This window comes from Myotis myotis, unplaced genomic scaffold, assembly GCF_014108235.1.
Source record: "Myotis myotis isolate mMyoMyo1 unplaced genomic scaffold, mMyoMyo1.p scaffold_m19_p_1, whole genome shotgun sequence".
NCBI classification, from domain to species: domain Eukaryota; kingdom Metazoa; phylum Chordata; class Mammalia; order Chiroptera; family Vespertilionidae; genus Myotis; species Myotis myotis.
In genome coordinates, this window is record NW_023416313.1 from 190116051 (window position 1) to 190129143 (window position 13093).

Genomic DNA, 13093 nt, shown 5'->3' on the forward strand with positions numbered 1-13093 from the left:
ATTTTATATATATATATATAATTTTAATATATTTTTATTGATTTCAGAGAGGAAGGGAGAGGGGAGAGATAGGAACATCAGTGATGAGAATCACGGATCGGCTGCCTCCTGCACACCCCCTACTGGGGATTGAGCCGGCAACCTGGGCATGTGCCCTTGACGGGAATCAAACCCAGGACCCTTCAGTCCACAGGCCAATGCTCTATTCACCGAGCCAAACCAGTTAGGGCTTAAATATGTTTTTACTGATTTAGGAGAGGGAAGAGAGAGAGAGAGAAAAAAATCAATCGACTGCCTCCTGCACACCCCATACTGGGGATCAAGCCCGCAATCTGGGCATGTGTCCTGACCAGGAATAGAACATTGACCCCTTGATATAGCACTCAAACAACTGAGTCACACCGATTGGGCTAGACTTCCTTCCTAAGCTTGTGTTCTGTATTTCACTTTCTGTACCATTTTATACAAACATAATATACTCAAGTTTTAGAAAAATAATTAATTTTCAATGTTTTAGAGTATATTTTCAACTTCAAAATATTACCTAAATATTGCCTGTTAATTCATGTGAAACTGCAGAAAATTGCAAAGATTATCCTTATTCAAACGTTGGCTAACGTTACTAATATACAAAGTTCCATTATTGCTATCTGAAATTTTACTATGTACATTTTACTCAATAATCATCTCTTTTGAGCATAAATTTTGGGCAAAATTTTATAGTGGCTGTGAATATAAAAATATTTTAAAAATTGGAATATGAAGAATGCACGTTGCTTTGCACAACAAAAAAAATTTTTCTTAATCTGTTCAGGTGAAATTTCTAATCTTGATTATATAGTGAAGTATTTCTCTATTGAAAAAGAAAGTGAGAAGACCTATGCTATGAAAACTAAGGAACATCTTAAAAATTTAAATAAAAATAATTTATGAAATTCAGTATGGGTGTTCTTAAATGTAAAATATGAAGTGAAATAAAAAAAACAATTGCAGGGAATTTGTTTATTGAGCATTAATGTTAACACTTCTAAATTAAGTATTCACTTTTGAGTTTTGTCACTGCCCTGTCAATGGACATAATGGAAAATACTGCAGAGAACTCAAGCATGGAAATAATAAACAAAATATCTATGCAACAAGTATATGCTGTACATTTAAAAAATTAATCCAAACAAAATAATTTGAAGCACTTCTCTGATTTGGAAGTCTTAAAATGTTCTCCCATGTTTTATTTGAGGTCCCTCCTCCCCATTTTTTACAAATTGACACTGTATACAAAGAGTTCAAATGGCCAGTAAAACTACTGCTTTAAAATTGTTGGCTTTAAGTAACAGAGGTATAATTTGAATTCACATCAGAGCTTTCTAAAAATGGCAACAGTACAAGCATATAACTTTCTCTAGTATCCAAAACCTGTTCTGGCTCTCCCTTGGCTAAAGAACAGAAAACTAGACAGCCTTCTAAAGCTGCCACAATTTTCTTAAATGCTTTAATAAGAAATGGCATACTTCATTTCTCTTGTTTACCTTGATAACACTGGGCTAAACAAAAAAAGAAGGAAATTCAGTCAACAGTAACTTAAACAGTAGCTAGCTCTAGACCTGAAAGTTCAGGTAAAGTGGATGACCATTCAGAAACATTCTTAAAAGAAGTTTTCCAAAATTAGGCCAAAAAAGCCTATTTAGAGAAAAAATACCAAGAATGAATTGAACATTAAAGTTTATCTGTTCCTATAAGGCTATGAATACAATGGAAGCTGAAATTACATGTAGTTAAGAATGCATTCTCACAGAGCAAGTTTATAGAGTAATGGCCTTTCTAAATTTCCACTGGATGTTTAAAATTTTATAAGTGATTTATTAAGTCACCATATTAAGCCAATTCAATTAACTACATTCACTAGGAATTGGTTCAGAAATGCCTTGAAAAAGATAACAGAAGTTATTGATTTGAAAAGCAACTAACTTTTGCAAAGCTCACCTCCAGACTTAGGGTATATGTTATCTATCAATTCCCAATTCCTCTTAAAATAGAAGACTATCTGCATATTTACCCATCCCATCTTATCCCAATTTAGCATTAAGATCGAAATATTAAAGAATTGCATTGTTGCTAAATAGTGTCAATATTTCTCATATACACCATTTAGATTATACCTCACTTGTTTACTTCCCTTATAATATTAAAATAATTAATAAATATGGTCCTTATGTTAAGGTCCTCTACCTTATCTTAAGTGAAATATAAAATAAGGTAGTTTTATTAATTTACTAGCAATGACTTAAAATCTGTCTACCAAATAAATAGTAAACTTTAAGTTGTGGTGTTTTTCACCCAGGAGGCAGATATATACTGATCCATACCTAATATCTACATAAAACATCTCATCGTTTTAGTTTAGTGTAAAACTTTTTCCTTGAAATAGTATTACAGTTGTACCTCAGAAAAATCCAATCAATCATTTACAGAAATTATGCTCAATTGCTAACCTTTTGAGGCAAAAAGTTCTCTAGGAATACCTAAAATAACTTGATTAACAATCATCAGTGTGGAAAAGGTCATTAAAATTGATAAAATAGGATGGTGAAATTTTCCAGTGGACTATGTTAAAGAATATGAATTGGATCACTGGTAACATCTCATTTACCTTCTGACACTAAGATTTCCAGGATGAAAACCATGACATGTAGTTTCACAGAATATGAAACTTGTATGTTCAAGGACAGTACTAAAAATCAACTTAAGGGGAAAAAATAAAATATGGCTAGTAGTCCAAATTAAAAAAAAAAAAATCTCCAGGGTATGGTTGCTGTTTTTCCAGTCATTTTTCCATAAAGTGTTGGCTATATCATAAGAAATTTCCTGTGCTTTCTTTCTATCAACCAAGGCCTGCTGAAGTACAACACGTTTCCCTTATAAATTCAACCTCAGCTGAAATGTCGAGCAAGGCGGGCAGATCTATAGTCAGCACGAAGTTGTACGAAGGAGTGAAGAATGTTCTTGTCCAGATTAGCAAGTTGTTCACCTGAACAGACTTGCTTCAAATTATCTGGGGCAACTACCAGGAGATTGCAAAGTGCATGCAGAGTATCAAAAAGCTGTAACACCAGTGGGATCTAAATTGAGATAAGAGAAGAAAAAAACATTAAAATAATTTCCAGTTTTACAATTATTCTGTAAATTCTTCTCACGTATAACTGTTAATCAGAACTTACTAATGTGGGACAGTTTAATATATTAGAATTTTTAAAAGCTCCTGAAGTGTTAAAACTCAAATGTTTCAATCATCACATAAACTTAGCTATAATCTTTCTGAAAAGATACATATCTTGTCAACTTTCTTCAATAGTAACAATCATTTATACTTTTGTGAACTAGAACTAATTATCATTATTTAGCACTTTTCTTAATTTAAACCTTAAGAAAAAGTGACTTCAGGGAGATGCACATGAAGAGGGAATATATTTTGCTGATGTGTGACATACACAGCATTAGTAATGGGAGTCAATAAGGTCATTTGGACTGTGGAATAGAAATATGACTTTGTCTAAAATAAAGCATGAAGCAAAATGTATTAATATTGGAAATATAATTAGAGTACTTTTTTCAGTTAGGAAATGTTTTATGTCATTATAGTATCAACAAAAGTTATAAACTTTACACAAATGTAAGTCAGTACAGATTTTTAATGGTCTGACATATGTTCATGAGCCAATTTACAAGTTTGATATTTATGAATACATACCTTAAAGTCTTTGGCACACTTCCTATATTCAGCTACATCACAAATTGCTAACATGCCACCCATACAACTGTAGGAATATTGTTGAAGATGCTCATAAATAAGTCGATGAAAACGTACTCCAAATTCCATCAAAACCGTATCCACATTCTTCCCATCCATGGAATTTTTAATCTTCTCTACTTGTTTCCTTACATAAGCACAGACTTTAACACAGGCCTGTAAAATTTTTCTACAATTATTACACAGAAATGTGTATCATGTTAGCAAAGGAGAAAATACATATAGTTTCTCATTAAAATCTAAGTATAAAAAGAAACAGACTATAGAATATAGTTGGATACACCAATGAAAATGTTAACACAAGTATTAAGAAAGCAGATATTCTTACTAACATATCAAATAATTTTACTCACATTAGTATACTGAATCAAAACATTGTTTTCATCTTCTGGCTTAAAATCTGTTTTCTTTTGTTCTGCAGCCAAAATATGCTTCATTTGTCCAATCATACAATTTAATGTCCTAGAGAATTGAGAACAGCATGTATTTGATCTGTTTAACTTATTTATATTATTTATACTAAGTTAAATTAAAAAAAATTTCCTTTTTTTTGTTGGTTAATCCTAATTTGAGGATAGCCTTTCCATTGCTTTTCTTTTATATATAGACTAGAGGCCTGGTGCACGAAATTTGTGCCGGGGGGGGGGGGGGGGAGGTGTCCCTCAGCCCGGCCTGCACCCTCTCGCAATCTGGGACCCCTTGGGGTATGTCCAACTGTGGGTTTAGGCCCGATCCTGCAGGGATCGGGCCTAAACTGGCAGCCGGACATCTCTCTCGTAATCTGGGACCACTGGCTCCTAACCGCTCACCTGTCTGCCTGATCACCCCTAAGCACTCTGCCTGCCTGATCGCCCCTAATTGCTTCTGCCCTGGCCCCCGCCGCAGCATCTTCGTCCAGAAGGACATCTGGAAGGTCATTTGGCTGTCTCGTCTAATTAGCACATTATGCTTTTATTATTAAAGATCTTTTTGACTACAGAGAGGAATGAAGGAGAGATAGAAACATCCTATATAATAAAGAGGGAATATGCAAATTGATCATCAGTCCACCACAAAGATGGCGGCACCCACAGCGGAGGTGGAGGGGTGGGGTTTCCGTAACACAAGATGGCTCCACCCACAGTGGAGGCTGAGTTCCCATAACAAGCCTTAACAAGCAATCAGCAGGGACCTGAGGCTGCGCCACCCCCTCTCCCCCGCCCCTGTGGGGCTCGACAGGGGACCAGTGGCCGCGCCTCACATCCTGGCGCCAGGCCAGGGGATCTCAGGCTGCGCCCCCACCTGGCAGGGCTTGACGGGGGACCTCAGGCCATGCCCCCGCCGGCAGGGCTTAATGGGGGACCTAGGCCACGCCCACCCGCCCAGCAGGGCTTGACAGGGGACCTGAGGCCACAAACCCCATCCTGGCACCAGGCCAGGAAACCTGAGGCTGCGCCCCCCGCCCGACGAGGCTTGACAAGGATGGGACCGGCCGGGTCTGAATCTAGCCCAATGCAGGGTGGCAAGCCAGGTCCGGGTCTGGGTCTGGGTCTTGTGCGATTTTCAGGTACATGTTGGTGGGTGGGGACTTGACTCTGGGTCCCGTGGTGCACCCCAGACTCTGACAGGAGGAAAATTTTCATATACATTTTACTAATGTTCTTTCATCTCTGACACTTCTATTATAGAGAAATGGCAAATAGCAATATTAAAATATTTATTGCCCCTCATCCGGTAGGGCTTGACAAGGGTGGGACCAGCCAGGTCTGGATCTAGCCCCATGGGGATGGAGGGGTCAGCCGAATCTGGGTTTGGGTCTGACACAATTTTGAGGCACATGTGGGTGGGTGGGGACTTGACTCTGGGTCCCATGGTGCACCCCAGACTCTGACAGGAGGAATATTTTCATATACATTTTACTAATTTTCTTTCATCTCTGACACTTCTATTATAGAGAAAAGGCAAATAGCAATATTAAAATATTTCCTCTAATGAATCCCCTTTTAATGTGCACAAATTTTGTACACTGGGCCACTAGTCAATGATAAGAAAGAATCGTTGATCAACTGCCTCCTGCATGTCCCCCACCAGGGATCGAGCCCACCATGTTGACTGGCCGGGCTCCATTGCTTTTTAGAGAGAATGGAAGGGATGGAGGGAGGGGGAGACAGAAGCATCAATTGGTTGCCACTCGGACTGGCCCTAACTGGGGCGGGGATGAACCTGCAACCCAGATACAAGCCTTTGACTGGGAATTGAACCCAATACTCTTCTGTGCGCAGGCTGATGCTCTGACCACTGAGAAACCCTGGCCAGGGCTAAATTAAAGTTACTTAATTTAATATCACCAGAAAACTATTTTACTGCCCGGCCAGCGTGGCTCAGTGGTTGAGCATCGACCTATGAACCAAGAGGTCAGTCTGATTCCCGGTCAGAGCAAATGCCTGGGTTGGGGGCTCGGTCCCCAGTAGGGGGAATGCAGGAGGCAGCCCATCAGTGATTCTCTTTCATCATTGATGTTTCTGTCTCTCTCCCTTGCTCTATGAAATCAATAAAAATATATTTAAAAAAACAAGTAACTATTTTACTATTGATAGACTTTGGATTTCTCTTGATGTCAAAGAACTCTCGGTTTTATTAGCTTCCTGCTCAAAACGAGGTAAAGATTCATTTACCCAATACTTCATTTAAATCTTTAAAATCTTAGAAGCCTGTATATACATACTTCCTTAACAAGTATATATAAATAATGCTTAGAAAAGGGGAAAGATAGAGGGCTTAAGAAGAATGGCTGAATTTGGAAGAACAGGTGAGAAGAACATGAGTTTCATAGTCTGAAGACAAGCAGGAGGCTGGGGACAAGTAACACTGAACACCTAGCATGGGTTTATAAGAACCCCAATAATGTTTGAGTTATGTGATATTCTCCAATAGTAGTTAGTCACCTAGTTATGAGAATAAAAAAAAGACTGCACTGATCCAGAGTTTAGAATATTTAAGATAGTTACGGTTAAATAAAATGAATTTTAGGGTAATTATGAGAGTAATTCAAGGATGAATCAAGCAATCTAAGCATAATAATGAATCAAGTAAAGCTAGGAAAAGAATGAGAGACTAGCAAATGATGACAATATTAAGGGCTAGAGTTCCCTCTGAGGTCAGAAAGCAGGTTGGAAGAAGAGGAGGTTGTGAGCACTGAGTGGGATTACTCAGATTCAAGGTTTTTGTTACCAGTGATAAAAAGGTTGAACAGGAAATGAAAATGGATAGCTAATGTGGAGATTATTAAGAAAATGACTGTGTCACACACATGGAGGTGGAAATAACCTAAGACTTAAGATTTAAAGAAAAATTGTGAATCAGCTGCCCAAAGCCTCAACAAATTTAGGAAACTGATATAAATGAAACAGAAAAAAAAAAAAAAAAAGGGCGGGTGGGGGGAATCCCTGACTGATGTTGCTCAATGGTTAGAGTGTCAGCCAAAGAGCAGGGGGTTTGATTTCCAGTCAAGGGCACATACCTGGGTTGCAGGTTCTATCCCCGGCCCTGGTCAGGGTAGGGGAGGCAACCAATCGATATGTCTCTCTCACATCGATGTTTCTCTCTCTTTCTCTCCCACCCCCTCCAACCCACTCTAAACTCAATGGAAAAAATATCCTCAAGTGAGGATTAACAACAACAAAAAAGGTGTGTGTGTGAGGGGGGAGATGATGTGAGCTTCAAAGGCAAAGAGCCTAACAGTAGATAGATATTGGTCTGAAAATATCAGCAGGGATGCAGATAAATGATGAGCACACCTCTTGGCCTCACCATACATGGGTAAAGGAGAACTGAAGTTCACATTCAAAAGACCACCACAGACTACTGTGCCTTCAATTAGACAACTAATGTAAATACTCTGAAACTGAGGCTTACATGTAAGATAAAAATAAATGACCTAATATATATGAAGAAGACAACTAGGAAATTTGTACTTCCTATACTTTTGAAGGCTTAACATATTCAACTTCCCCACCTCTGAAACATGATTTTCAGGTAGTCTTAAGGCAAAGCAAGAAACAAGTTAGCATGAGGGATTTAGATTATAAAAACACATACGTTCTTTAAGTAATGATTATCATGTACATAATGTATATATTATAATTTCATTAAAAGAAGTTTTATGTATGTATAATCTCATGTGTTCCTGACTAAAAACAAAGGGAGAGACCAGCGTCTAGGATTCTTCTAATTCTTCAGTAAACCAGTCTCAGTAGTTAATTCTGTAACATCCTGTTTTTCGTTTTATTCTTCAATTTTATTTTTTCCCCTTATTGTCACATATTCTATGGTAGTTCTTGATCTTAGAAGAAAACTGGGAAGTGAGTCACAAGTTTATTAGTACTAATAAAGCAAAAATTATTTACTTTATAATAAAATAAAGTGGATTCCAGGTTTTCTTCATAACAGCACAATAACTAGACTTGCATTAAACATACTTTCCTGAATAGGAGAGAGAGGAGTAGAATTACAGTAAAAAAGAAAGATATGCCCAGACCTAGTACAACAGGCTTAAGAATTTGAGTCCCAGCTCTACCAACATTAACTGAGTAATCTTGAGCAAATTACTTAATTTCTTTAAGCCTCCATTTCCTCATCTGTAAAATAGAAAAATATTTCCTACCTAATACATGAAATAATATAAAGATTCTTTCACTGTGCCTGGCACATAGTAAATGCTTGATACATAGTAGCTATCATAATCATCAGTAAATATATGCCCACCATGATCTCAAAAGAAAAAAAAAGACCCACTGCACTATACTAAGAATAGGTAATTAACTACTATAAACATTATAAAAATATTTTGAATGTAGAGTTTGCATTCACTTAGTGGAAGTTACCTTTAGAAAATTAGTAGTATATTTACTTAAAGCATTTCATATATAAGTCTGAAAATTCTAAGTGAAAATAAAATCCTGTTATATATTAGAGAAAGAAGGAAGGAGTGAGAGAGATCATGTGTGTGTGTGGCGGGGGCGGGGGGTGTTACAAAAAGATTTTTAACTGAATTTGGTTTAAAAGTAAATATAAATATACTGGCTTCCAGAAATAATAAACTTAAGGAACTAATAAAAATAATATTCTAAGAAGGATAAAAGCAACATGTAAAAATAAAGTCAAATTGTATAGCAGGATGGTAAAATAAGATAAGACTTTTTTCTTTTCTGAAAACCATTTTTATACTACTACTAGAGACGCAGCGTGCGAAGTCACGCGAGACTTAGACCCGCAGTGATGGTGGGACTCCAGGCCCACAACGCGTGAGTAGCTCGCTGCCACAAGCCACTGCTACGCGCAAGCCGCAAGCCCCACCATGCCACATGAGCCGTGAGCCCTGCCCCACCGCCGCGAGCAGCTCATGGGCCATGGGGAGGGACCAAGAGGTGCTCCATGCACCTCCTGGTGACCAGTCGTTTGGTCGTTCCGGCCACTGGCCTTTTATAATATAGATAATGGTGTTTTTATAATTTTTAGAAATGTAAGAGAAAAAGTAAAACTAACAACTTGCCTATCAATACCGGTATCCAATTTCATCTCCATCTGTTCAATTATTTCTTTTTTCTTCTGAAGGCATTCAGATAACTTGGGAGAAGAGCTATTGAATGTTTAAAGAAAAAAGATCACATTAGTAGCCTTACAATTCGAAGTTTTTCATATTCATATGTGTATTGTTATATACATTTATACACATACATGTTTTAATATGCTCTCAAATCCAAAAGTTGCATAAGTAGTAAAGTAATTATAGTTGATTTTGCACAACATGGGTTTGAATTGTGTGGGTGCACTAAGACATGGATTTTTTTTCAATAAATACTGTATATGTATTTTCTCTTATGATTTTCTTAAAACACACACACACACACACACACAATGTATTTTTATTAATTTCAGAGCGGAAAGGAGAGGGAGAGATAGAAACATCAATCATTGATTGGCTGCCTCCTACATGCTCCCCACTGGTGATCAAACCTGCAACCTGGCATGTGCCCTGACCAGTAATCGAACCATGACCTCTTGGTTCATAGGTCGATGCTCAACCACTGAGCCATGCCCAGCCAGGCCTTTATAATTTGTTAATAACATTTTCTTTTCTCTAGCTTACTGTAATGTAAGAATACAGCATATAATACATATAATGTACAAAATGTGTGTTAATCTACTATTTATTTTATCAGTAAGGTTTCTAGTCAACAGACTATTAGTATAGTTAAGTTTTTGGGGAGTCAATAGTTATACACAGATTTTTTGCTGAGGGAGAAGTTAGGGCGTTGGCATCCCTACCCACACATTGTTCAAGGGTCAACTGTATTTAGTATTCATTATAATAGTAAGTTAATAGAGAAAAGCAATATTTAGATTTGTTACTTTCAGCTCTGAGAAGCCATCCCTTAAGAATATAAAAATGTGATTTTGAAATTTTGTAATTATTTGGTTTTCTTGTTTATTAAATATCTGTTACAACTGTAAGAAAAGTTACAGACTATTACCAGAGTCTTAAGAACACAGTAAATTATACTAATTAAAATTTGGAGACCAACAGCTGTATTTAGCTTTCTTATATTAAAAACAAAACAAAAAACTTGACAGTAATATTTGCCTTCTGAATGCTACCTAAATATCAAAATAACCCAAAATAATAGGAAATATGCTTCCCTAGTAGTTATGTGAATTCTCTGCTATGAGAATAAGTAAATTTCCTTTCAAAGTGTAATTCACAGATCACAAGTGATTTATATCTTTGGGATTGTTTCTCTACTAATGTCTTGGCATATCAATGTTTACAGCAAAATGCCTGGAATTTTATCCTTTATATTAATAGTTTTCCTCTTTAATAATCAAGTACACACATAATTTTATAAAGCATGTTAACATATACAATGTTTAATTTAATCCTCATGTGCTTTAAAAATTCACATAAATAGATAGGAAGATATAAACCAAATTTTACTTAATGCCTCATCAAAATCTATCCTATTACTCTCATAAAATTTCTGTTGTATGTCTTTATATTACAATTGGGTACAAGCTAGAGATCTTCTTTCACATCAGATATAGGTTTATGACATGAGATTCAGTCTTTTCAAATAAATCAAAATGAATACCACAGAAAATAGGAGACAAGGAAGAAGGCAAAAGACCTTTACTTTTAATTTCACACCTTTCCATTTGATGTTACTATGAACATGTATTTTAATATTTAAAAAAATTTGTAGAATATTATATTTACTGAAATACCAAAGAAAATTTGACTAACCTTATTAGTGGCATAAGGTGGTCATTAAACTGCTTGTCAAAAAGATGAAAAATCGTATTGGCCTGATGCACAACATCCAAAAAATAGAGATTTGCGTTCCGAGAATCTGAAGAAGGAATTCCTAAAGTTGGAAGGCATGTGCATATATGTTAGAATCATACTTTAAGAAGTTCATCTTGGCAAAAGAAAAATGAATGTGGTTTTTGTATATACAATATGAATAAAAGTAATTACTGTCTTAATAAATCAACAATGATTTTTGTTCACAGAAAAGTAAAATTAAACTTAATAACCATAACAAAATTAATCCAAAGTTTTTATGCCCAATTTTTCACCATCTACAGTCTTCATTATTTGCTGAGATAAATCAATCAATGCATCATCTTAAACTGTACATGTTTCTTCCTTTTTCCACTCTCTTGTGCCCAATGAATCACTTGAGTCATGAACACACTTCTACCATTTTTCTTATAGCCAGGTCTCTTTATCTCTGATAACAGTTAAAATAATTTTAAAACTAGCTTCGTGGTTCAAATCTGTTTATTTTTTATGCAATAGCAACATATTTAAACTTACTCATTTCACTCAGCATATTCTCCACTACTGCCTCAAAAATATTCTCCTCACTGTTTACAGAATAAATTCTTATTTAAAATATATTTTTATTGACTTCAGAGAGGAAGGGAGAGGGAAACAGAGACAGAAACATCAATAATGAGAATCACTGATCAGCTGCCTCCTGCACAGCCCCTTACTGGGGATCGGGCCCACAACCTGGGCATGTGCCCTTGACCGGAATCGAACCTGGGACCTTTCAGGCCGACGCTCTATCCACTGAGACAAACCAGCTAAGGCCAAAATAAATTATTAATTTTCAGAACAGTATTCAGGCTACTCCACATTCTGGCCCCCCAAGGGACAGCTGACTGTTCCAAATTTCAATTCCCCCTTTTTTATAAAAGAGTAATAATAATAGATAAACTCTAAGGTCCCTCTCTAACCCTGGATACTTACGTTTCTAGGGAACAGACTGACAGCTGCCAGAGGGGAAGGGGATTGGGGGCTGGGTGAAAAAGGTGAAGGGATTAAGCAAAGAGAAAAAAAAGAAGTTCACAGACACAGACAGTAGTATGGTGATTACCAGAGGGGAAGAAGTGGGGCGGGGGGGTGGGGGGGGGGGGAATGGGGCGGGAGGAGAGGGAAGATGGATAAAAGAGGTTATAGGGGAGATAAATGGTGATGGGCAGAGACTGACTTGGGGTAGTGAACACACAATACAATATACAGATGATGTACTATGGAATTGTATACCTGAAACCTATATAATTTTACTAACCAATGTCATCCCAATACATTCAATTAAAAAAAAAAAGTCAAACCCAAAATATACTGTATTATCTAAGAGCAAATAAAGCTTTGGGGAAAAATTATCTGATGGAAAAATAAATAAATAAAAGACATAAAGGATAAGGAAAAATATTCACAGGAAATGAGGAAATAAAAATACCTAGAGTTCTTTATATGATGATGATTTTTTGAAAGTTTTAAAAATGAAAATCAAAGGTGCTTTATTTTCCCACAAAAGACAAAATCACCCACTGATAAGAAAATTAAAGGCTCCAACATAAACTTACAAGAGAAAAAAGTAAAATCAATACACAAGTAGGAAATACTAATCCTTGCTATTCATGAAAGACATGAAAATTAAGGTATGTATACATATTTTAACCACTAAATTATTAAAGTTTTCAATAAAAGTATTTAATTATGTGCAGAAAAACTGGCACAGTCATACATGCCAGGAGCAGTGTAAATTAGTGAAATAAAAAGCCTTTAGGAAAACAGTTTACATGTATAGAATTCTTAAGAATTTGTAACACACTTTGGTCATTTCACTTCTGGAATTTTACCCTGTCCTGTTTGATGTGAGCAATATGAAAGAATTGTGTCTTTGTATAGCTTTCAGCATCTGACAAATCCTTGCATTATAGCTCAAAAATCATTATTCA

At 36.3% G+C, this 13093-nt stretch overlaps 1 protein-coding gene across 4 annotated transcripts in view; it reads right to left on the bottom strand.

Moving 5' to 3' along the window:
- Window positions 1-987: 987 nt before the first annotated feature.
- The window catches only part of EXOC5 (exocyst complex component 5), a 41442-nt gene continuing 29336 nt past the window's right edge, over window positions 988-13093 (bottom strand). The window contains exons 14-18 of one of the 4 annotated variants that reach the window (XM_036308350.1): window positions 11085-11205; window positions 9336-9422; window positions 4159-4267; window positions 3746-3961; window positions 988-3116 (exon numbers count right to left, since the gene is read on the bottom strand). In XM_036308350.1, the coding sequence (XP_036164243.1) occupies window positions 2928-3116; window positions 3746-3961; window positions 4159-4267; window positions 9336-9422; window positions 11085-11205 (722 nt within the window). In that variant the 3' untranslated portion in view covers window positions 988-2927. Of the gene's footprint in view, window positions 3117-3745; window positions 4010-4158; window positions 4268-9335; window positions 9423-11084; window positions 11206-13093 lie in introns of those variants that run through there. The other 3 variants (XM_036308359.1, XM_036308368.1, XM_036308375.1) reach the window with 3 other exon arrangements.